This window comes from Zalophus californianus, chromosome 5 (assembly GCF_009762305.2).
Source record: "Zalophus californianus isolate mZalCal1 chromosome 5, mZalCal1.pri.v2, whole genome shotgun sequence".
Taxonomy (NCBI): Eukaryota; Metazoa; Chordata; class Mammalia; order Carnivora; family Otariidae; genus Zalophus; species Zalophus californianus.
The window spans coordinates 113,086,067-113,112,091 of record NC_045599.1 but is presented as its reverse complement, the minus strand read 5'-3'; the positions used below and the strand labels follow the sequence as shown (position 1 = coordinate 113,112,091).

Below are 26,025 nucleotides of genomic sequence, written 5' to 3'. Positions count from 1 at the left end.
TTTCTTCCCAGCACATAACAGCCAGGTGTGTAAGTTATAACCCAGTCTTATAAGGAAATTTCTCAGATAAAAATATTTAAGTACTTACAAATGCATTCAGCGTGAGTTAAACATGGTTATAAATGCCTTCAATGTGAGTTTAACATGGTTTGGAAGGGAAGATATATTATCCTGTTCTCGTTAATGCAGTGTTCCATGTGCTGAACTCCAATAGAAAATTCTGTATTTTGTTGGGTTTTCTTGTTTTGTTTTTGTTTTGTTTTGTTTTTAAGATTCTATTTATTTATTTGACAGAGAGAGACACAGCGAGAGCAGGAACACAAGCAGGGGGAGTGGGAGAGGGAGAAGCAGGCTTCCCGCGGAGCAGGGAGCCCGATGCGGGGCTCGATCCCAGGACCCTGGGAACATGACCTGAGCCGAAGGCAGACGCTTAACGACTGAGCCACCCAGGCGCCCCAGAAAATTCTGTATTTTGGATATGCAGTAATATTCCCTCAAACCTGAAAAAATATTATAAAATCACATGGCTATAAAGAATTATTTTGTAACCCGTAAATCAGGGCATGTTGTGGGAAAAAATATTTAAATCTAAAATGTTGAGAGCAAATTCTAAACCCACTGGTCATCAGCCTGTGCCTTGCTCATTTTAGAATTCTTCCTCTTGGGGCGCCTGGGTGGCTCAGTTGGTTAAGCGACTGCCTTCGGCTCAGGTCATGATCCTGGAGTCCCGGGATCGAGTCCCACATCGGGCTTCCTGCTCAGCAGGGAGTCTGCTTCTCCCTCTGACCCTCTTCCCTCTCATGCTCTCTATCTCTCATTCTCTCTCTCTCAAATAAATAAATAAAATCTTTAAAAAAAAAAAAAAAGAATTCTTCCTCTTGGCTAGACACTTTTGTTCCCACATGCTGCCACTAGGTGTCAGCATTACCCATTATTTTCTGTCTCACTAATAGTTCTGCTATTTCGGGAGGAGGAAAGGCAAAAGGGATAGTTGTGTCTTTTACTCACCTCTACAGTAGTCCCCTGCCCTTTTCACCAAGCTGGGTATGGTACAAAGGCTGGGTATCGGTATATGAATGTGATCATCAGTCCCCACTTCAGATAAGGAAATGAAACTCAGGGAGAAGAGGGTGCCAGAGGCCACAGGCCCAGAGAGAGTAAGCTGATCCAGGACCAAGGCCTCTTTCCAGCTAGAGAACGAGGGTTGTCCAGGTGCTTGTCCCCAGGGTGTAGACCCATGCAGACTCACAGCCCCCACCTTGGGTTTCCCCAGGGCCGGGCTGTCAGGAGGTCACCCTGCTGGTCTCCCCCTCCCAGGCTATCTGAACGTGCTGGTGAACCAGGGCTGGAAGGAACGCTGGTGCCGCCTGAAGTGCAACACTCTGTACTTCCACAAGGATCACACAGACCTGCGGACCCATGTGAATGCCATTGCTCTCCGCGGCTGTGAGGTGGCCCCAGGCTTTGGGCCCAGACATCCATTTGCCTTCAGGATTCTGCGCAACCGGCAGGAGGTTGCCATCTTGGAGGTGAGAGGAGAGAATCCAGGTGGTTCTTGGTGGTGGCAGCTGAGAGGAGCTTTGGCCTGGGTGTGGGCTTTTGTCTTGGGGGCCTTGCTAACTGACATTACAGGGACTGAGGAAAAAGGGAAAGTAAGCCCACCTGCTGCCAAACGACCGAGAATGACTGCCAGTGAAAATACAGGACACCCACTTAAATTGGAATTTCAGATAAACGACAATGGTTTTGGGCGCCTGGGTGGCTCAGTTGGTTAAGCGACTGCCTTCGGCTCAGGTCATGATCCTGGAGTCCCGGGATCGAGTCCCACATCGGGCTCCCCACTCAGTGGGGAGTCTGCTTCTCCCTCTGACCCTCTTCCCTCTCGTGCTCTCTATCTCTCATTCTCTCTCTCTCTCTCTCTCAAATAAATAAATAAAATCTTTAAAAAAAAAAACGACAATGGTTTTAATGCAAGTATATCCCATGTGATATTTGGTATATACCTATACTGAAAAAGCATTCGTTGTTTATCTGAAAGTCGGATTTAAAAGAGCATTCTGCATTTTTATTTGTTAAATCTGGCAACCCTAGAACCAAAGTGTGTTTATTCTCCCCTGTCTTAAAATCCCAAGCCTGAAAGGCATCTCGTCTGATCTAACCTAGATCTGATTCTGGAATCCCCTCTAAAACCTTCCCACCAGTGGCCGGCTGCCTCAGATCAACCACTGCCCTTCAAGGCAGCCTGCCCCTCCCATGAAGCAGCTACATTTTTAGAAAGGTGTTCTCCACACCGAGTTGAAATCTTTAAGCTCCATGAAGGCAGTAACCATGCCTGTTCTGCATACTTTTGGTTTTTCCAGAACCCAGCATGATGCCCAGCCCATATTAAAGGCTCAATTACTATTTGTTGAACAAATGGCTGAATGAAAATGTGATTTCATCCCACCCATTCATGGTCGTTCCTACCCGGTGGCATTCGCCCTCCTCTCTGAGGTCCTGCACGATGCATGGAGTCTCTCCTCTACATGTCTGTCCCTCATTTGGCTTTTTAAGATTTAAAATGTAAACACTGGAGGGAAAGTTCAAGAACTATCCCCTCATATTACAAACAGGGTAACTGAGGCCAGGGCAGCCAGGTGCTTTGTCCAAGGCTCCTAGGGAGTCAGAGGCCTCTTGGCCTGATCCTAGAACAAAAACCCAGCCTCTTGATCTTGTTTGCTTTGCCCAGTACCCACTGCCTCACCCAGTTCTTAAATTTCAAGAAATATTGCCTTGGTCACTCACTTTTATTTTTGATAGGTTGAGACGGGTCTCTTATTTCTCTTAAATTAAACACAGAGCTTTCTGGCAAGAAGTGTGCTTCCTTTATTCAAGTCTAGCATTTGTGTGGTCAGCTGATTTTATAAGAATGCTCTTTAAATGAGAACTACCTAGAACTATGGGTTCAGTTAACCAGCAACTTCTTGGCAGTTTTCCTGTATACTAGTGCTACAAATAATTGGCATTTATAAGGGAAAAATTTCGATTGGGTTATGTGAGAAATAGTCTCCTCTAATAAAAAAGTAATTTTTTTTTTTTAATTCAGGGAAACCCACATGTTGTTTTCGCACCTAAATGGTCATGAAGGCTCTGAGGATAGTGAGTGAGGGTGTGTGTCTTAGAGAGGTGGTCAGGGAGGGCTTCTCTGAAGAGGAGCATTAGAGCCAAAATCTGAATAAAGAAAGGGTGGAAGCCACTTGGATTTCTGGGTGTGTGTTGCAGCCCTGTTCCTCTTGGACCCCTAAGTATTGGGTACATAGCCGGTACTTCACAAATATGGGTTTGGCTAAAGTGAGCAGGTAGCCTGATGTCCTAACAGTACCAAAGTGAACTCATCAGCCTGTGCCTCCTCTCCCTCAGGCAAACTGCTCAGAGGACATGGGCCGCTGGCTTGGGCTGTTGCTGGTGGAGATGGGCTCCAAAGTCACTCCCGAGGCACTGCACTATGACTACGTGGACGTGGAGACCTTAACCAGCATCGTCAGTGCAGGGCGCAACTCCTTCCTGTGAGGGCCGGCACCCCCAGCACCCCCCACCCCCGGCAGCCTCTCAGAGCCTCTGTGTCCGGCCATGGGTGCTGGGAGGGGAGGGAGGAGGAGCCAAGGAGGACTCTGCTTCCTTGGGAAGTCAGAGTGGGTGCCTTCCTCCTCCAGCAGGCAGGAGCGAGCTGGCTAACAGAGGTAGCCCAGCGTTGGGGGAAGCTGTGGATGCAATGAGCAAAGGAGAAGAAGTCCTTCTGCGTAGTGACTGGGGCTGGGCTCTCATGCCATGGAACCTCAGGGTCTCACACCCTTGGCCATCAGGGCTGTTCCATGCATTGGAAGAGCCGGGTTCAAGTCACGGCTCTCACGACCAACAGCTTGGGGTGGTTGCTTGCCAGCTTGGATCCTCTGTGTCCTCGCTTATAGAATGGAGGGGATGAATTACTCACCTCTTGGGTTGCTGTAAGAATCATGGGGCTCCCTGCCTCCGAAGGCCTTAACACAGCAATGGCCCAGCGCTGCTTGGCATGGTTGCTGTTACTAACCTTCCAACACCCATCACAGAATCAAATGAGAGTAGACAGGAAAGCTCTATAAGCCACAAAGTGTCATCATCATTGCCATCATCATGACACCTTATATTTTCTAGATATGCAAGATCCTGCCAGGATCAGTGGCCTGAGCCCCGTGTGTACGATGATGTTCCTTATGAAAAGATACAGGTGCGCTCCCTTGGGAGGGCTGGGAATGTGGCAAAGGCCACTGATTTAGCTCTTCCTCACTCTCTCTGTCACCACTCCTTTTTTCCTGTACATCAGGGATAATTTCCATTTAAGCAGCAGCTGGAAGGAGAGGGAGGACCCTTCTTATCATAGATCATGGCTCTGGGTAAGGACTCCCTGGGAGAGGAGGCAGGGTAGTACAGCGAGAAGCTCCCTAGATCCGGAAGAGGAGAGGACTCTGTACACTGCAAAGCACTACACCGGTCTGAGCAAGGTGTTGGGCTCTCCACTGGTTCACAGCTCTGTGAGCTGATGCTGCTGACTCAGTGGTGCCTGTGGGGTGGCCACTCCATAGACCTTCACCTGGTGGCATCACGGTCTGGGCCTCAGCTCCCAAGACAGAGTCTCCCTGTCTTGTTCACTAAATCAAGGAGAGGCCAGCGAGGTCTCGGTAGCCATCACATGAACCGACTGCCTCTGGCAGCATGTCCTATGTCTTCTCCTCCCATGGGAGAGCCAGACAGCCACATTCCGATCAGACCCTGGTGGGTGCGTCAGGCCTCACAGCTGGGAGAGAGAAAAAGAGGGGATCAAGCTGCCAAAGAAAGCAGACATGTCTGCACGCCAGACCCCCTGGCTTGGACAGTGCTGGATGACACCGAGCTCGCACCTCTAAGACTCCCTTTTCTAGAAACTTCTCCATCCTTCTTCTGCTTATGTGGTCTTTCTTCAGATTCAGATGAACCAGTGGATGCAGCTTGAGATCTTTCTCATTCGCAGTGATTAGTAGCCAGACAGCTTAGTACCTAACGGCATGAACTTTGAATTCAGGGCTGAATCTGGGTTACCTTGGGCTTTACTTCTCTAGTCCTCATTTCCTGGCTCCAGACAAATACTAGAAAACCTACCTGATTGGATCACTGCAAGAACTAAATGAAATACTGTATGGAAAGAGCTTAGCAGCACGTAGACATCAGAAGCTCTCACATGGAGTAAATAGTACTATTGTTATCAATATCATTATTATATTACATTATTATCATATTCCATTCATGGTTCCCTGAGCTCTGACTGAATTCTGGATGTTCTTAATACTCTTCATGCACAAATGTATAGCCAGTTTAGCGGCGCCTGGGTGGCTCAGTCAGTTAAGCATCTGCCTTCAGCTCACGTCATGATCTCAGGGTCCTGGGGTCGCACTGGAATGTCTGGCTCCTTGCTCAGCGGGGAGCCTGCTTTTCCCTCTCCCTCTGCCTCTTCCCCTGCTCGCACACTCTCCCCTCTCTCTCTCAAATAAATAAATAAAATCTTTTTTAAAAATGTAGAGCCAGTTTATTAAGTTATGTAACTTCCACGATTGGCTGATATCATCCACGACTTTTTATCTTAACTGGGAGCTCTACATTTAGCAATTTCAGAAAATGTGAAGGACACTTCCAAATGATGTGAAGACAGAAATAGCTATGATAAATCAAATATGGTCACCCACAGCCCTCTGAGACTTCCAAATTTTCCTCTCAGCAGATACTCCAGTTTAGGGGCGCCTTCTGCAGCCCCCAACAGGAAGGTATGAGGATCAAATGATACATGCTAGTAGAAGTAGTCTATAAACTGTTGAGTGCAGCCCCAGTCTAAAAACGTAAGGCCACGATCTCAGAGGTCCTGCAATGCTCACCCACCACGTTTGGAGCAGAATACACCCCTGCCTGGAGGGCTCTGAGCCTACCTGCACTTCACCTCCTTTCTCCATCTCCTGCAGGATGAGGAGCCTGAGCGTCCTGCGGGGGCCCAGGTGAAACGCCATGCCTCCTCCTGCAGTGAGAAGTCCCATCGAGTGGATCCGCAGGTCAAAGTCAAGCGCCATGCCTCCAGTGAGTTCTGGGTGGGAGCGAGGAAGGGAAAGAAACAATCCACGGGGTCGGGGATCTCAAATCAGATTCCTCCAGGCAGTGGGCAAGTAAATTAAGGAGTGAAATGAGATGTAAGAAACTACTCTACCATAAGAAAAATGACAGCACAAGCCAAGTGCTAAAGGGCAGCTAGGCTGTGGCCTCCGAGGGGGAACAACACGGAATGGGGTGGGGGGGAGACTGGGAACCTGGAGTGCTCAGCCTCCACCTAGAGGGGTGGCTACTACTCAGCTTCAGCCAGTGGCTCCCGTGGCTTCAGCCACGGAACCCGGCAGCCCAGGTTCACAGATTATTCGAGACCAGAAATCTAGCCTTTATAGGAAACCTACTGACTTCTTTTTTTTTTTATTTTTATTTATTTATTTGAGAGAGAGAGAATGAGAGATAGAGAGCACGAGAGGGAAGAGGGTCAGAGGGAGAAGCAGACTCCCCGCCAAGCAGGGAGCCCGATGTGGGACTCGATCCCGGGACTCCAGGATCATGACCTGAGCCGAAGGCAGTTGCTTAACCAACTGAGCCACCCAGGCGCCCGAAACCTACTGACTTCTTAATACTAGCAACTAATTTTCAAAATTTTAACACGAAGGCCAAATACGTTTTGATGCTGCAATGTTGCATATATATGGATACACATATAAAATTCACCCTCAACTTCTGTCTGTTCCAAAGGCTAAAAACATTTATAAATTCTGATCTGGGGGAGCAAGTGGAGAACCGAACTCTCCAAATACCCTCAAGGCAGCTGCCGCGAAGGGCATGGCTCACCTCTGTGTCCCAGCCCGCGCTCTCCCTAGCACCCCATATAGGAGCTGAGTGAATTTTGCCTGATTGCCACACTGTACAATAAAGGCTAAGCATGCCAGACTCTGGTCAATTCTGTTTGATTTCCAATCCTAATCTCTGCTCCTGTGTGATTCACGAGCCGGCCAGCTTCCTATAGGACAGCATATTCCAAGAGCCTTTTAGTTACTGCTTTACATTTCTTCCCCCTGCCCCCGAACACAGTCAAGTTCTATTCCTTGCTTTTTGAAGATTTATCTTTCCAAGTACTTTTCTTTATTAGATCTCCACTTCATTCATGTAGATAATCTCTTCTGGGAGTCAGGAGACCTGTATTCCATTCCCCACTTGATCATTAAATTACTACGTAACTTTGGAAAAGTCCCTTCCCCTCTCTGGGCCTGAGTTTTCCCCCTGCACAGTCAGAGGGTGGTTGTGTCACATTCCTTACACTCTGCTCTCATCGGCACCACCGGAAATACAGGCCTTTATGGAATGCCCATTTTCAAATGGAAAAGTAGCAGTGCCTGGGTGGCTCAGGTGGTTAAGCATCTGACTCTTGATTTTGGCTCAGGTTGTGATCTCAGGGTCTGAGGTCAAGCCCCACATTGAGCTCTGCGCTGAGCATGGAGTCTGCTTATGATTCTTTCTCCCTCTCTGCACCCCCCACTCATGCTCATGCTCGCTCACTCTCTCTCCAAAATTAAAAATAAAAATTAAAAAATTAAATGGAAAAGTAAACTGAAATAAACATGTAAGATTAAAGAAATCATAAAATATTCAAACAACAACAAAGATAACACAACAGATTCTTTCTTCAAATCAAATGTTATATTGAGTGATGTATAAAAGAGATATGAAATACTGGGAATTGCAGATGGTGGTTGGGGGTTTTAAGGTCCTTATCTGATAAATATAATACTGACAACACTTTGCTGGTCTACCCATTTATTTTTAGTTTACCAGTCTATAAAATCCAAACTTCTGGGAGAAAACTCCCCTGGGATGCTACCGTGTATCTAGGCAGTTGGGGGAAGTATGGGGCTCCTTCTCTGCCCCCCATGCTTTATTTATTATGATCAAGCTTGAACTGCAGGGTAGTTGGGACAGGAATTGATTATTGCATGCGTCACTGGGTGGCCACTGCAGTCCCTACGAGAGTTAGAGAGACAAGACCCCATTTATCAGTAAACCAAGGGAATCATTCCAAACGCCACACCCCGCCAGCTTAAAAGGGCTGCGAGTGACTGTCTGAAAAAAATAAATAAATAAAGGGCACCTGAGTGGCTCAGTTGGTTAAGCGACTGCCTTCGGCTCAGGTCATGATCCTGGAGTCCCGGGATCGAGTCCCACATCGGGCTCCTTGCTCAGCAGGCAGTCTGCTTCTCCCTCTGACCCTCTTCCCTCTCGTGTTCTCTATCTCTCATTCTCTCTCTCTCGAATAAATAAATAAATAAATCTTAAAAAAAATAAAACAAAATAAAATAAATAAAATAAATAAATAAAAATTTCCCTGAAACGTTGGACCATGGCATTGCTCCAGCTAGAGCAGTAATGCCTGGCACAGAGCCCAGAATTAGACACATATGGGCTCAAACTGGGCTCTGCCATCGTTAGCAGTGAGACCTGAGCTCTCTGTGCCTCAGAGCTAATAATAGTAAGTTTTATGAAGATTAAGTGGAAATGAATATAAATGGCCTAGCTTATAGTAAATGCTTGATAAATTTTTGCCATAGTTATTTGTAATTGTTCACCATAATGTAGAGCCTGCAACAGACTTCTGGGCCCTTCTCTCCCCCGACCCATTTTCCAGGAATAAAACAGTCAATACCTGACTTCTGCCCGAGGTCTTGATTCTCTGCAGCTCTGAGTTGTATGTCCCTGTCTCCTTGTCTTATATATACCTGAGAGTTGACTGTAAAATGCCCTTTTAAAACTAAAGTGTGTTATACATCACAAAATCTGTTTCATATCATTATCTGACATTTACTTAGCACTTCCACCAGATATCATATCAAATATTTTTCATGAATTCTTTCATTTAAAACTTATCACAATGCTGGGGCACCTGGGTGGCTCAGTTGGTTAAGCGGCTGCCTTCGGCTCAGGTCATGGTCCCAGGGTCCTGGGACCGAGTCCCGCATTGGGGGGGGGGTCCCTGCTCAGTAGGGAGTCTACTTGCACCTCTCAGTCTCCCTCTCTGCTCTCTCTCTCTCTCAAATAAATGGATAAAATCTTCAAAAATATTTTTAAAAACTCACCACGATGCTAAGAGGTAAATTTGATCAATAGTCCCACACTTACAAATGAGGAAACCAAGACCTGGGGGAAAGGCACAGAAACAGCGCAGTTCACTGTTGCCTGATGTCACACAACTGGTAAAGGGGGAAAGAGAACACAAACCTTGGTCCGCCTCATTCCAAAGCCCTTGTTCCTAGTCCCTGTGCTCTGCTGCCTCCCTTTTGCTCCTGTTTCCTTGGAGGTTTCACACACTAAGGATATAGATCTAAGTATTCCCATTTTACAGATGGAGAAGTTGAGGCTGAGAAAGACGCTAAGGCCCCTCCAAGTACCCTTACCGGAGATCAGAAATGGGGGCCTTTGCCTGCCTTCTACCTCTGCAGGTGCCAATCAATACAAGTACGGCAAGAACCGAGCGGAGGAAGATGCCCGGAGGTACCTGGTAGAAAAAGAGAAGCTGGAAAAGGAGAAGGAGACAATCCGGACAGAGCTGATGGCACTGAGGCAGGAAAAGAGGGAGCTGAAGGAAGCCATTCGCAACAACCCAGGTACCTACGTGGGCACGTCCTGGGCACTACTGGGGGGGCCCGGGCTCAGCCCTGACACCTCCCGTGGCAGAGGTCAACCGGTTATCCGGGACGGTGTGCTTCTCCTCCCCTTCTTCCTCCTCCCTCTCCTCCTTCTCCTCTTCCTCAACATCATCGTCATCTTCCTTCCTGACTAATGAAAGTGCTGTCAGTCTAATAATTGCTTTTGGGTAAGGGGATGAAAAGTCATCACAAAAATGTGTACACTTAATGTAGTAAAATTCAATCTGATTTTAGAAATGTTAAAATGAGTGTGCCTTAGAATCAAGGAAATAAGAGACATAATTTTGAACCTCCCATTAAGTCACTCATTCACGGAAGGGCTGAGCACCCAACCGTGTGAGACACTGGTCCCCTTGCTGGGGAATGATGGACAGACACAGTCCCAGGATCCTCTTCCAAAATCCAGGGCCATGACTCCTGCAGGCCCAGCCTGCTTCGGGCTCCTCTGCACCCCCACCTTCTGCTCTTTCCTTTGAATTCTCTCTATAGCTGGAGTTTGGCATACTTTCAGCCTGAGGTTTGCACACAGGCTTGAGGGAACAGAAGCCTTGTCCTTTATAAAATACATCCAAGGTCACACAGCCCGGTGAGAATCTGATGGAACCTATAGACCCTTTTCCCAAGGGGAAAAAGAATCCCACATTTCATAATGTCACAGACAGTTTCAGTAGCCAAGAGTTCATGTCCCCCAGAGCTCAGCCATAGATTGCCTAGGAATCCATACACCTAACAGAGAACTTCTAGCTTAAAGGGTAAGGCTTCTTCTGTGTAGCCAAGAACCAGAATCTGTGGGAGGGAAGCATTAAGAGAGAAAAAAAAAAAAAAAGAAGGCAGTTTGGTCTCAATACAGAGAACTTTCTAACAGTCAAAACAGGGTTTGGAACAGGCTGATTATCCTCCTTACCCTGCTCAATTTTTTTCTATAGCACATCACTTTGTAACACTGGATTATTTATTATGTTTTATTTATTATCATTTATTTTATTTTATTTTTTATTAAAGATTTTTATTTATTTATTTGAGAGAGAGAGAGAATGAGAGGCAGAGAGCACGAGAGGGAAGAGGGTCAGAGGGAGAAGCAGACTCCCTGCTGAGCAGGGAGCCCTATGTGGGACTCGATCCTGGGACTCCAGGATCATGACCTGAGCCGAAGGCAGTTGCTTAACCAACTGAGCCACCCAGGCGCCCCATTATCATTTTTTTTAAAGATTTTATTTATTTATTTGAGAGAGAGAGAGAATGAGAGATAGAAAGCACGAAGGGAAGAGGGTCAGAGGGAGAAGCAGACTCCCTGCTGAGCAGGAAGCCCGATGTGGGACTCGATCCCGGGACTCCAGGATCATGACCTGAGCCAAAGGCAGTCGCTTAACCAACTGAGCCACCCAGTCGCCCCTATTATCATTTTTATTTATTGTTTTTTCTCTCTCTCATACACACACACGCACACACACACACACACACACACACACACACACACACACACAAATATGAGCTCCATAAGGGCAAGGATCTTAGCCTGTTTTGTTTTGTTTTGTTTTTTTAATAATATATAATGTATTATTTGTTTCAGGGGTACAGGTCTGTGATTCATCAGTCTTACACAATTCACAGCACTCGCCATAGCACATACCCTCCCCAGTGTCCATCACCCAGCCACCCATCCCTCCCACGCCCACCACTCCAGCAACCCTCAGTTTGTTTCCTGAGATTAAGAGTCTCTTACGGTTTCTCTCCCTCTCTGGTTTCATCTTGTTCCATTTTTCCCTCCCTTCCCCTATGATCCTCTGTCTTGTTTCTCAAATTCCACATATCAGTGAGATCATATGATACTTGTCTTTCTCTGATTGACTTATTTCGCTTAGCATAATACCCTCTAGTTCCATCCACATCATCGCAAATGGCAAGATTTCATTTTTTTATGGCTGCCTAATATTCCGTTGTGTATATATACACCACATCTTCTTATCCATTCATCTGTTGATGGACATCTAAGCTCTTTCCAGAGTTTGCCTATTGTGGACATTGCTGCTATAAACATTGGGGTGCACGTACCCCTTCGGATCACTACATTTGTATCTTTGGGGTAAATACCCAGTAGTGCAATTGCTGAGTCATAGGGTAGCTCTATTTTCAACTTTTTGAGGAAACTCCATACTGTTTTCCAGAGTGGCTGCATCAGCTTGCATTCCCACCAACAGTGTAGGAGGGTTCCCCTTTCTCTGCATCCTCGCCAACATCTGTCGTTTCCTGACTTGTTCATTTTAGCCATTCTGACTGGTGTGAGGTGGTATCTCATTGAGGTTTTGATTTGGATTTCCTTGATGCTGAGTGATGTTGAGCACTTTTTCATGTGTCTGTTGGCCATTTGGATGTCTTCTTTGCAGAAATGTCTGTTCATGTCTTCTGCCCATTTCTTGATTGGATTACTTGTTCTTTGGGTGTTGAGTTTGATAAGTTCTTTATAGATTTTGGATACTAGCCCTTTATCTGATATGTCATTTGCAAATGTCTTCTCCCATTCTGTTGGTTGTCTTTTGGTTTTGTTGACTGTTTGCTGTGCAAAAGCTTTTTATCTTGATGAAGTCCCAATAGTTCATTTTTGCCCTTGCTTCCCTTGCCTTTGGTGATGTTTCTAAGAAGTTGCTGCGGCTGAGGTCGGAGAGGTTCCTGCCTGTGTTCTCTTCAAGAATTTTGATGGATTCCTGTCTCACATTTAGGTCTTTCATCCATTTTGAGTCTATTTTTGTGTGTGGTGTAAGGAAATGGTCCAGTTTCATTCTTCTGCATGTGGCTGTCCAATTTTCCCAACACCATTTGTTGAAGAGACTGTCTTTTCTCCATTGTACATTCTTTGCTGCTTTGTCAAAGATTAGTTGACCATAGAGTTGAGGGTCCATTTCTGGGCTCTCTCTTCTGTTCCATTGATCTGTGTGTCCGTTTTTGTGCCAGTACCATACTGTCTTGATGACTGCAGCTTTGTAATAGAGCTGGAAGTCCGGAATTGTGATGCCACCAGCTTTGCTGTTCTTTTGCAACATTCCTCTGGCTATTCGGGGTCTTTTCTGGTTCCATACAAATTTTAGGATTATTTGTTCCATTTCTTTGAAAAAAGTGGATGGTATTTTGATAGGGATTGCATTAAATGTGTAAATTGCTCTAGGTAGCATAGACATTTTCACAATATTTGTTCTTCCAATCCATGCGCATGGAACGTTTTTCTATTTCTTTGTGTCTTCCTTAATTTCCTTCATGAGTATTCTATAGTATTCTGAGTACAGATTCTTTGCCTCTTTGGTTAGATTTATTCCTAGGTATCTTATGGTTTGGGGTGCAATTGTAAATGGAATTGACTCCTTAATTTCTCTTTCTTCAGTCTTGTTGTTGGTGTATAGAAATGCAACTGATTTCTACGCATTGATTTTATATCCTTCCACTTTACTGAATTCCTGTGAGTTCTAGCAGTTTTGGGGTGGAGTCTTTTGGGTTTTCCACATAAAGTATCATATCATCTGCAAAGAGTGAGAGTTTGACTTCTTCTTTGCCGATTCGGATGCCTTTTATTTCTTTTTGTTGTCTTATTGCTGAGGCTAGGACTTCTAGTACTATGTTGAATAGCAGTAGTGATAGTGGACATCCCTGGCGTGTTCCAGACCTTAGGGAAAAAGCTCTCAGTTTTTCCCCATTGAGAATGATATTCGCTGTGGGTTTTTCATAGATAGCTTTTATGATATTGAGGTATGTACCCTCTATCCCTACACTGTGAAGAGTTTTAATCAAAAAAGGATGCTGTACTTTGTCAAATGCTTTTTCTGCATCTATTGAGAATATCATATGGTTCTTGTTCTTTCTTTTATTAATGTAATGTATCACATTGATTGATTCGCTCATGTTGAACCAAACTTGCAGCCCAGGAATAAATCCCACTTGGTTGTGGTGAATAATCCTTTTAATGTACTGTTGGATCCTATTGGCTAGTATTTTGGTGAGAATTTTTGCATCCATGTTCATCAGGGATATTGGTCTGTAATTCACCTTTTTGATGGGGTCCTTGTCTGGTTTTGGGATCAAGGTAATGCTGGCCTCATAAAATGAGTTTGGAAGTTTTCCTTCCATTTCTATTTTTTGGAACAGTTTTAGAAGACTAGGTATTAATTCTTCTTGAAATGTTTGGTAGAATTCCCCTGGGAAGCCATCTGGCCCTGGGCTCTTGTTTATTGGGAGATTTTTGATTACTGCTTCAATTTCCTTGCTGGTTATGGGTCTGTTCAGGTTTTCTATTTCTTCCTGGGTCAGTTTTGGTAGTTTATACATCTCTACAAATGCATCCATTTCTTCCAGATTGTCTAATTTGCTAGCATATAGTTGCTCATTATATGTTCTTAAAATTGTTTGTATTTCTTTGGTGTTGGTTGTGATCTCTCCTCTTTCATTTATGATTTTATTTATTTGGGTCATTTCTCTTTTCTTTTTGATAAGTCTGGCCAGGGGTTTATCAATCTTGTTATTTCTTTCAAAGAACCAGCTCCTAGTTTCGTTGATCTGTTCTACTGTTCTTTTGGTTTCTATTTCATTGATTTCTGCTCTGATCTTTATTATTTCTCTTCTCCTGCTGGGTTTAGGCTTTATTTGCTTGTCTTTCTCCAGCTCCTTTAGGTGTAGGGTTAGGTTGTGTATTTGAGAACTTTCTTGTTTCTTGAAAGACTTGTCTTGCTATATACTTTCCTCTTAGGACTGCCTTTGCTGCATCCCAAAGGTTTTGAACAGTTGTGTTTTCATTTTCATTGGTTTCCATGAATTTTTTAAATTCTTCTTTAATTTCCTGATTGACCCACTCATTCTTTAGTAGGATGCTCTTTGGCCTCCCTGTATTTGAGTTCTTTCCAACTTTCCTCTTGTGATTGACTTCTAGTTTCAAAGCACTGTGGTGTGAAAATATGCAGGGAATGATCCCAGTCTTTTGGTACCAGTTGAGACCTGATTTGTGACCCAGGATGTGATCTATTCTGGAGAATGTTCCATGTGCACTAGAGAAGAGTGTGTATTCTGTTGCTTTGGGATGGAATGTTCTGAATATATCTGTGAAGTCCATTTGGTCCAGTGTGTCATTTAAAGCCTTTATTTCTTTGTTGAACTTTTGCTTAGATGATCTGTCCATTTCAGTGACGGGGGTGTTAAAGTCCCCTACTATTACTGTATTATTGTCAATGTGTTTCTTTGATTTTGTTATTAATTGGCTTATATAATTGGCTGCTCCCATGTTAGGGGCATAAATATTTAAAATGATTAGATCTTCTTGTTGGATAGACCCTTTAAGTATGATATAGTGTCCTTCCTCATCTCTTATTATAGTCTTTGGTTTAAAATCTAATTTGTCTGATATAAGGATTGCCACCCCAGCTTTCTTTTGATGTCCATTAACATGGTAAATGGTTTTCCACCACCTCACAAATCTGGAGGTGTCTTTGGGTCTAAAATCAGTCTCTTGCAGACAGCCTATCAATGGGTCTTGTTTTTTTTATCCAATCTGATATTTTGTATCTTTTGATTGGGGCATTTATAGCCCATTTACATTCAGGGTAACCACTGAAAGATATGAATTTAGTGTCTTGGCCTGTTTTGTCACAGCACCTGGTACAAAGTAAGCACTAAAAACCCAATAAGTATTTACTGAATAGAATGAATGAATGAATGAATGAAACTAACTTTTAAACCTGCTAAGACCCAACACAACTCTTGGCATGAAAAGATACTAATACAGGTTTGTTAGTTTAGATTGAAAAGCAGCAAAATCCCAGTAGGGGATTATAACTCAGTTACAAGTAAGAGAAACCAAAGTGAAACTGGCCTAGAAATGAAAAGACGGACACCTGGGTGGCTCAGCCAGCTGAGTGTTGTACTCTTGATTTCAGCTCAGGTCCTGATTTCAAGGCCATGAGATTGAGCCCAGAGCCCAGCCTAGCGTTGGGCTTCGTGCACAGCGGGGAGTCTGCTTCTCTCCCTCTCCCTTTGCCCCTTCCCCTGCTCTCTCTCTCTAAAATAAATAAATCTTTTAAAAAAAAGAAATTAATAAAAAGCCTTAAAAATATAGAAATGAAAAGAAAAATGTAGGGGTACCTGTCTTGCTCAGTTGGTAAAGCATACAACTCTTGACCTCAGGGTCATGAGTTCAAGCCCTATATTGGGCTTAGACCTTATTTAAAAGAAAGAAAAGAAAAATTTAATTGGAAAACTGAGCAATCAGGTATAGCAAGTTCCAGAGATTTAAATGATATCACCAGAAAGTATATTTCTCTCATTCTGGCTTCTGCCTTCCTCTATGTTAGCTTCATTCTGTGCCCCTCGTGGTGGCATAATGGCTACATAGCTCTAGCCCTCACCCAATCCTCTCAGCCACCCTAGCAGAGAAAACTTCTCTTCCCAATGGACCCCGCAAAAGCCTCAGGATTCACTCTGATTGGACCAACTTTGATCTCTAAACCAACCACTGTGACCAGAAAATGGAGATAGGTTATGGACCAGGTCCAAGTTATGTGCCAACCCCTTGAACTAAAAGTGAGGTCAGTTCCATCCAAACTAGAGGGAATGGGAGGAGAAAGTGGTTTCCCAGGGGAAAATCAAGGTTCTATATCCAGAAGGTGGGGAAATAGGTACAGAGCAGGTAAAAAACTATACAACCCAGCATGGAGCTGGAACCCCAGGCCCAGAGTCCATCTCTGAGTCGGATCTAAGGGCTGGAAAAACCCTCTGGAAGGGACAGACTAGAACCTGAGGTCCTGCCGAATTCCCTGAGGCTTCAGGCCAGGCTCGGCTGTTTCTCACGCATGTCTCTGGACACACAGGAGCGAAGTTAAAGGTTCTGGAGGAGGCCGTGGCCACCCTGGAAGCTCAGTGTCGGGCAAAGGAGGAGCGCCGGATCGACCTGGAGCTGCGACTGGTGGCTGTGAAGGAGCGCTTGCAGCGATCCCTGGCAGGGGGCCCAGCCCTGGGCCTCTCTCTGGGCAGCAAGAACAAGAGTGGGGTGAGTCCATGCCGTTCTGGGCCAGAGGCAGCTGCTTCTTAATCCCCTCACAAGCTATAGATCTTCATGATCACTCTTTGGGGGTAGGAATTATACTTATTTACAGATGAGCAAGCGGACACCCAAAGAGGAGCGGGAACATGCCAAAAGAGAGCCTCCCAAAGAGCAGATGGCACCGCTAGGGAGGGGACTCTCAGAGCAAGTTCTGGCCTGTGTTGTCTCCCCCCGCAGCCCTGCCATTTTATCCTGAATGTGATCCTAGAAGTAGCCTTTGGGTTACTGATAAGTATAACTACGATATGTTGAGTAAGAATAACAAGTGTGTGTTGAACAATAACCATAGGTCAGTACAGCATTTTAACTTCTGTTACCTCATACGATCTTCACGGTAGTCCCGGGAGGTAGGGCTAGATGTATTGGCACCACTGGACGTACAAGGAAACGGAGGTAGAGATGTTGGACTTATTCAACGTCATTCAGTTAAGTAGGAGACAGGATTCGCAATCCAGGACGTCTGACTCCAGAGCCTGGCGTTAGCCACGGTACGCATGCCCTGTCTTAGGGCCCCCGGTGTCCCAGGCCATCCTCTGGGCTTTGCAGATCCATCATCTCCAGTGCTCCAAGCAACCTGCAAGGTGGATACTCTCACCCCGACTGAGAACTCCCCAGGGAGAACTTGGCTGACCTCCGTCTCCATCTGAGTGTCTCAACCTCGGCACTGCTGACATTTGGGGCCAATAATTCTTTTTATAGGGGACTGCCATGTGCATTGTAGGATGTTTAGCAGCATTCCGAGCTTCTACCTGCTAGATGCCAGTAGCTCCACACCGAGCTGACAACCAGAAATGTCTCCAGAAATTGCCAAACGTCCCCTAGAAGGGCAAAATCGCCCCCATTTGGGAACCACTGGTCTAAATTACCAAGAGTCCTATGTGTTATTCTTTCTCATAGCACTTAGCCACAATTTATGTAAACATGTATATGGATATGTGTGTGTGTGTGTATGTGTGTGTATTTATGTGTCCTTACTTGTCTAATGTCTGTCTCCCCCACTGGATTGTATTTTTATTAAAAATTGGACTATGTTTTATCATAATAGCCTTAGCCTTTTACAGAGTCTGCAGATTAGGAGTGCAACAAATGTTTATTGAATGAATAAAAGTTATGCCTGCTTTCAGAGAAGGACATGGAGATTCAGAGAGATGAAATAACTTGTCTGATAGATTTGAGTTGTCACTGGGAACTGCATTCTTACTGTTGTTGTCCGAGGCCTCGTTACCGGTCAGACTACACCTGATGTCTCCGAAGCCTTCTGTCCCCCTGCTTCCTCTCCATGGGGCTTTCCAACCTCAGTTACAGATGAAGAGCTTAAAGGACAAAGGCAAACCCACAGAGGGCTGGAGGAGGAGCTAGAAGTGGTTCACTCATCCCAGCTGCTTCCTCCCACCAGTGTGCCCTGAAATTTACATTCCAGACGGCTTTTCCCACTACTTGTGATCCTTTTTGCTGGCCTTTGGAGATAAAGAGAAATCTTCTCTAAAGTCCCTGCAGGCTTAGCCATTAATATGCCACGCTTAAGGAACTACATCCAGTAATGTACTAAGCAACTATCTGGAAAAGTTAAGGGGTGAAGGCATTGTAGAAGAGAAGGAATACAGGGGAGAGGTGAAGAGAGAGGGCGGTGGGGTTTGAATCCCGGCTCTCCCACTCACCAGCTGTGTGACCTTGAGCAGTGACTTGACCTTCCCATTTTCCTTATCTGCAAAATAGGATGCCTAATAATGGTACCTACTTCATAGGCTTGGAAAGGCTAAATGAGCTAATCCACCCAAAGCCTGGTGCATAGTGAGGGGTCAGTAATTTTAGACGTCATTACTTTTATTCCAAGGCCCTCGAGTGGTCTTCCTCCCTTCGCCCTGTTTGGTGCTGGCATGTGTGCACAGCACCTTCTATTTGCATTCTTTGGAGGGCAAGCCAGGTGTGGGTAGCCATCATTAGGCCTCACCTATGTATTTATTTCTCCTCATCAACAGGAAACTGCAAATAAACCCCAGAACAATGCCCCAGAGCAACCTGTCCCTGTCAACTGTATTTCTGAGCTGAGGAAGAGAAGCCCATCCATCGTAACCTCCAACCAAGGAAGGGTGCTACAGAAAGCCAAGGTACAGTGATAGCTCAGCAAATTAAAATCCAGAGATCTGGCAGCCTCCTTTCTATGGAACCTCACCAAGAAGTTCTTGGCCCCACCTCTTCCGGTTCAAAGTCCCAGGCTCACTCCATGATACTGGCCCCTGGTCCAATCCTCTTGGGGCCAGCTATGTTCCAGAACTTTTGGGATTTTAGAAAGATAATATGGTACATATACTGTATATGATGAAAAACCCCAAAAAGTTCTCAGGAAGTACCCTGAAAGCAAACATGTTAAGAAGTCTACAAGAAGGCACACGAATACTCACACCATGTGGAGTAGATTATAAACAGCCTCACATCAGTTCAGGTCAGGCTTTGCACCAATTGTGTTTGTGCCAAAACACACACTTGAGAAAAATCTTGGTTTCAGGGCTTTCTGGATTTCAGAATTGGGGATAAGAAATTGTGGACTTGAGGGGTACCTGGGTGGCTCAGTTGGTTAAGGATCTACCTTCAGCTCAGGTCATGATCCCAGGGTCCTGGGATGGAGCACCTCTTTGGGCTCCCCTGCTCAGCGGGGAACCTGCTTCTCCCTCTCCCCTTGCTCCTCCACCCTGCTCATGCTCTCTCTCTCTTTCTCTCTCAAATGAATAAATAAAATCTTAAAAAAAAAAAGAAAGAAATTGTGGACTTGAAAAACAAACACCTGAGCATTAGGACATGAGATTAGAAAAGTAACCAGCCAGAGGCTAGATCATCTAGACCAGACAGCAGCAAACTTTGTCTATAGTAAATATTTGAGAGCTTGTGGACCACAGAGTTTCTTTCAGGATGACTCAGCTCTGCCACTGTAGCAGGAAAGTAGACAACTTGTAAACAAATGATGGACATGGCTGTGTCCCAATAAAATTTTATTTATGGACACTGAGATTTGAATTTCATACAATTTTCACATGTTGAGAAAAAATATTATTCTTTTGATATGTTTTCAAACATTTAGAAATGTAAAAACCATTCTTAGTTGATGGGTGTTACAAAAACACACAGTGGGCCAGATTTGGCCTGTAGGCCAGTTTGTTTCTCTCTGATCCTTGTAGGCCATTGGGAGAACTGTGAATTTTGTTCTAACATAATGGAAAGTCATTGGCAAGTTTTGAACAAAAAAAATCTGTGGATATGAATTACATTTTTAAAAGACCATTCTGGGGATGCCTGGGTGGCTCAGTTGGTTAAGCATCTGCCTTCGGTTCAGGTCATGATCCCAGGGTCCTGGGATGGAGCCCCACATCGGGCTCCTTGCTCAGCAGGGAGCCTGCTTCTCCCTCTGCCTGCTGCTTCCCCTACTTGTGCTCTCTCTCTCTGACAAATAAAATCTTTAAAAAAATTTTTTTAAATAAATATTTAAATAATAAAAAATAAATAAAAAATAAAAGACCATTCTGGGGGTGCCTGGGTGGCTCAGTCGGTTAAGTGTCAGACTCTTTTTTTTTTTTAAGATTTTTTATTTATTTGACAGAGAGAGACATAGCAGCAAGAGAGGGAACACAAACGGGGGGGTGGGAGAGGGAGAAGCAGGCTTCCCGCTGAGCCAGGAGCCTGATGCGGGGCTCGATCCCAGGACTCCCAAGATCATGACCTGAGCCGAAGGCAGACACCCAATGACTGAGCCACCCAGGTGTCCCAAGTGTCAGACTCTTGATTTTGGCTCAGGTTGTGATCTCAAGGTCATGATCTCAGGGTCGTGAGGTCGAGCCCCGCATCAGACTCCATGCTGGGCGTGGAGCCTACTTAAGATTCTCTCCCTCTTCCTCTCCCCGTCTCACGTGTGCTCTCTCTCCCTTAAAAAAAAAAACAAAAAACCATTCTGGAACAATGTTGAGAACTGATAAGGGGATAGGGGAAACCAATTAGGAGTCGTCCAGATGAGAGATGAGAAGGGTATAGTGGGGGTGATTTGAAGTGGCTGGCTTTGGATGTAAAGCCAAAGGATTTGCTGATGGGGATGTGGAGGATGAGGAGAAGAAAGGAATCAAGGATGACTCCTAAGTCATTGCTCCGAACAGCTGCAGTTTAGATGGTGAAGACTGGGAGAAGAGTAGCAGGTTGGGAGTGGGAAATCCTCCTAGTAAGAATGTTTGAGCCATCCCATTTTATCCAGGTTCACACCATCACTTCCAGAGCTGGCTGAAGACCCTAAGCATCATTTGTGGGTAAAAAGCCATTCACTACTGGCCAGGACTTCAGTATCCTCCCCCCCAGATGAAGCCCTACATGGCTCCAGGGGAAAGAATGGAGCCCGGTGGGCTGCCTGCCTTCACCCTTCCTTACCCAGCTGCTTTGGCTTCTCTCTCCTCAGCCTCCTACCTCACCTCACCCCAGCATTAGAGCCAAGCAGAGACTAGCCTCAGTTTCCTTGTCTGAGAAAGACAGACTTTGTGATATTTAAGCACCCATAAAGATGAGAGTGGAGAAAGGACTTACCCACGGCTACCAAAGGAGGGTGAGACTAGGACCCATGGCTCTCTAATCTGGCCAGTGGAGCTCTTTATGTAATTAGGTACAGTGGAATGTTTTTATTCTGCAAGTCACACCAGAATATTCAGCAACCTGATTTGTCTTGTCTTTCTGGACTTCAGGAATGGGAAATGAAGAAGACCTAGAAAAAGGATGAAGATTTCATTCCAAAGGAAATACAAGATTGTATTGAAAACACTTTTTTCACAAGGAGATGCCAGAACACTGGAAGTAGCCCCCACTGGAAGTAGCCTCTCCAGGGCACCCAAAAGACCAGCCTTTATTGTCTGCATGATTACAGGGGATATGGGGAGGGAAGAAGTGGAAGGGAAGAGGGACATGGAGGGTGTCCTTGTAACTTCCCAGAGGGTGGAAAACGGGTGGAGGGAGATAGAAATCTGCATGGTTGTAAAGGTTTTGTTAAATGTCTTTGCCCTCACTTCTGAAGAAGAAATGAATGCACATGTGAATAAGCCATTCCATCCCATTCTAGCATCCCACTCCCAGGCTGTAGGGCAGAGGAAGACAGTGCTGAAGCAGCGGTAGGTAGTACCGTACAAAGAGACAAGCCTTGATCATCTGATCACACTTGTGCCAATTGGATTCATATTAGGCATCACTGACAACCTCTGGGCAACATAAAGAGGCCAAAAAATCAATAGAATTTCCCTGCCTGCATAGAGGTGAACAAAAGCTATAGACAACATGCAAATTCTGCAATCATTCCTTATGTGCTTCAGAACTGGGCAGATGCAGCTACCAGAACCCCGCATTTGAGTTGTTTTCATATTAGAGATCTGATACGCAGCAGGCGAGGGGAGGTTCAGCAGTGGACTTATTTTCAGGTCACAGTGATAGTGACAGGAACGTGGATTTCTAACATCCACAGGATGTTGCAGGCATTGGAGGGTGGGGTCATTTGTGGTCAGTCGGGTCCTTTACCTATTTCATATGACACTCAGGCTCCAGGAGCTAGGGCTAGAAATCCAACTGATGTTTGGTATCTCTTTATCCTGATTTTGCACTTGAAGGCTCTCCAGTCTGCACTTCATATCTGTTGTCAAGTAAAACTGTCAGGGAGAACCAAAGGACGGTGGCTCATTTCTGCCGGGAGTGCCTTTCACTAACACTTCACACTTTTATAGGGAAGCAAGAACCTCAAGTCTTGGGCAGTCCCCTTACTGTGCCATTCATTACTTTCTCAACACTGTAGGCACTTTTTAGGTCTTTACATTTCCTTCCAGAAAAGATAAAACCAGTTAACCGTTGAGAGCTCAAAGGTTAGCTCCAGGAGAGAGAAAGAAAATCCCGGAATAGCCTTTGGACACTTTGCTGGAGGTTTCACATACTTTACCCTACCTAGGGCTTTACATACTTTTGCCTTATCCCAATTTTACCACCCTTTGAGGTAGCTGGAGACCAGAACAGGGAAAATAACCTGACCAAAATCACCTAACTGGTCAGAGGCAGAGCAAAATGCTTAGGGCCTATGAGCCTGGATCCACACAGGGCTGGGTTTGAGCCCTGCCTCTGCCACTAACCAGCTGGTGAGTCTGGGAAAGTCACTTGATCTCTCTGATTCTTGTTTTCTTTATCTGTGAAACCCAGGTTGACAGTTCCATTTTCCTCCCAAGACTATTGGGGAAATTCAGTGAGATAGTATATGGGAAACATCTTGCACACTAAGAAATAGGAAATGCTCAGTCGATAGTGGCTCTTATTAGCTAGATAAGAAATGTCTGACTAAAACTCCTGTGTTCTTTCCATTGAAGAAATGTTTGTATGGTAATCACAGCCATCAAAAAACTAAAAAACAACTAATCCATAACTGACAGTTTTCATCCAGATTCCACTTAAACGTCTTCAATGAAAAAGCAGCTCACATAATCTGGATTGTTAATGTTCTTTCTAAAAGTGTGGATCCTAGAATGACACCCAACACTCCAGTTATGTCCTCAGCATGTATTCTTCCTCATGCAGTTATTTGCGGGTTGAACATTTTTCTCCACCAATAGATCTTGGGGATCCTTGAGAGGGGGAACACTACAGAATTAATAATAAACATTTATTGAACACTCCACGCCTCAGGTACTGTGTTAGCCAAGGTTCACAGCACACAACCTGTGCAGTCACAAAGATTAGTAGGGCCCTGGGCTTGGTTTAATGCTCTGCTGTTACCCTCTTAATAATTTTTTTTAAAGATTTTATTTATTTATTTCACAGAGAGACACAGTGAGAGAGGGAACACAAGTAGGGGGAGTGGGAGAGGGAGAAGCAGGCTTCCCGCCAAGCAGGGAGCCTGATGCGGGGCTCGATCCCAGGACCCTGGGATCATGACCTGAGCCGAAGGCAGACGCTTAACGACTGAGTCACTCAGGCACCCTCCTCTTAATAATTTTTGAACAAGGGGTGTCACGTTTTCCTTTTGCTCTTTAAATTGCGTAGCCTGTCCTGGTGCTAACTAATCACTTTTCCAGGCATCATCCCTTTTGTTTTCACTAAAACTCTGTGAGATAGGCTCTATTATCCCAGTTTTCAGTGAGGGAAACTGAAGCCCAGAGGGGTTATGTAACTTGCAGGAGCCCATAGTTAGGAAGTGGTGGAGCTAGCAGCCTTTCCTCTTAGTTCCAAGGTTCTATTTCATCCATGCCTTACCCCACCACCCCTCTTGCACTGCAGCATTCAGAAGCACACTAGCACTTAATAGATGAATGATGGATGTACATATGCAGCACATTTGGTGTAAGTTAGTTAGCTAAGAAATGTAAACAAAATGGCTAAAGCATAGATGCCAGTCCTCATCTGTTAAAATGCTTTGTTGGGTTTTTTGTTGTTTTTTTTTTTCAAGGTATAGGCTCATGGCTCTAGGGTGGATTTGAAGCTCCGTTGTTCCTGACACTGCCAAGTGTTGGGACTATCAGATTTCTAGTGTCCCTGGATCCTCAGTGGGGGACCCTGAGCAGGTGTACCAACCTCTCTGAGACTCACTTTTCTCAAATGTAAAAGGGGATCATAATCCCTCCTTGACCCATGCTGCCCTTCTCCTGAGGCCAAAAGGAAGCATCAGGTGTTGGTTACAACACATTTGGGCTGGGCCATGAATAGAATAAAAATATGCAAAAGTCTCCAGCTCTGTCCTCAGGGAACTCAGAGACAGGCAGAGAGAAAATTTGACCCAAATAGCTACAGTACAAGTAAGCCATGTTATGGTAAAGATTTAGAATGATGAGGGCACACTTCCTGCCTGGAAAAGTGATTAGTTAGCACCAGGACAGGCTACGCAATTTAAAGAGCAAAAGGGCACACTTCCCATTCCTTACCTTAAGGACTATCCAGTAGTCTGGCAACTCCAAGTGCCCTCAACCCTAATCACCAATCTATCCTCACTTCCTGACAGTTTTCCATACTAAATCTCTCTCAAATTCATCCACTTCCTCCTATCTCCGCTGACATCAACCATTAATTCATTCAACAAATATTTGTTGAGAACCTACTATGTATACCTACTGTACTAGAGGTCAGAAATCATGGCTGTGAACAAGACACGCACCCTCTTGCTCAAACTCTAGTTGGGAGACCAAACAAAAGGAAAACAAAACAAATAAAATACAAATATGGAACCAGAAATATGCTGGACACACCTAAAATAGTAGCTACTTCAGATAGGGTGTTACAAAGGTCCATTAAGGTGTCTCCAGGACAGAATACAGCCCTCCCTTGCACGGACTAGTACAACAGCTTGTCTCCCTACCTCTTTGCTTAGACCCAGCAATCTCCATCATACGGGAGTCAAAGCGACCCATTAAACATGTAAAGGTTTTGTAACATGTTCCCACTGCAATGAGAGTAAGACTCAAGTTCATTCAACAAAAAATTTGTGTACTACATTAAGACACTGTTTCATCGTTCATTGGCAATAACCAACTCCTCTCTGCTCTAATGGATTCCACATTCCAGGGAAGGGAAATGAGAAAATACACAACATTTAAAAACATAGCGAAGTCAGAAAACAAGGGAACTGGAGAGAAAAGCAGGGGAAAGTGATGGCGGAATTGAGCTTCAAGTTTTTTAAATCCCTCGCGTGATCTGCTCCGCTAACCGTGTTGTGTTGCCGGGCCCTCTTTCCTCCGATAGTTCAGCGCCTTACTCGCAATATACTCTCCCTCTGGACTGGGTCTTTGCAGATGCTGTTTACCTCTACCTGAACCACTTTCCTCCTCTTTTCATCTACTCATTCTTCAGCTTTCAGTTCGAGTATTTCCTCTGGGGAAACTGCCCACACTTGGCCACAACGTATTCTAGGCTTCCGCGGCACCACGCCCACCACCTTTAACCACCAGTCATATTTTGACTTGAAGTCGCGTTTGCATTCACTTATTGTTTACAATTTCACAGAAGCTCCTTGAGGGTAGAGCTACGTTCCTCTGTGTTGGCCGCGGATTTAAGACCAGCACGAAGCCTAAGTCCCGCCACAGAAAGCCGCCCTTCGCGCCCAACACGAGAGGACCGGAAGTGTCGCGTTCGGTCGGAGACGCCGGATAGGCACCAGCACCGCGCGCGCACTGACAACCGGAAGTGTGGCGTTGGAGCCCGGCCCTG

At 45.1% G+C, this 26,025-nt stretch overlaps 1 protein-coding gene across 3 annotated transcripts in view; it reads left to right on the top strand.

Annotated features, from left to right (window-relative positions):
* Window positions 1–26,006, top strand: part of AFAP1L1 (actin filament associated protein 1 like 1) — a 68,722-nt gene extending 42,716 nt beyond the window's left edge. For 2 of the 3 annotated variants that reach the window (XM_027605865.2, XM_027605863.2), the window contains 8 exons: window positions 1,318–1,529; window positions 3,400–3,545; window positions 4,171–4,243; window positions 6,003–6,114; window positions 9,558–9,722; window positions 16,604–16,782; window positions 18,816–18,944; window positions 21,549–23,650. In XM_027605865.2, the coding sequence (XP_027461666.1) occupies window positions 1,318–1,529; window positions 3,400–3,545; window positions 4,171–4,243; window positions 6,003–6,114; window positions 9,558–9,722; window positions 16,604–16,782; window positions 18,816–18,944; window positions 21,549–21,572 (1,040 nt within the window). In that variant the 3' untranslated portion in view covers window positions 21,573–23,650. Of the gene's footprint in view, window positions 1–1,317; window positions 1,530–3,399; window positions 3,546–4,170; window positions 4,244–6,002; window positions 6,115–9,557; window positions 9,723–16,603; window positions 16,783–18,815; window positions 18,945–21,548; window positions 23,651–25,821 lie in introns of those variants that run through there. The other variant, XR_003522123.2, reaches the window with a different exon arrangement.
* Window positions 26,007–26,025: the final 19 nt, after the last annotated feature.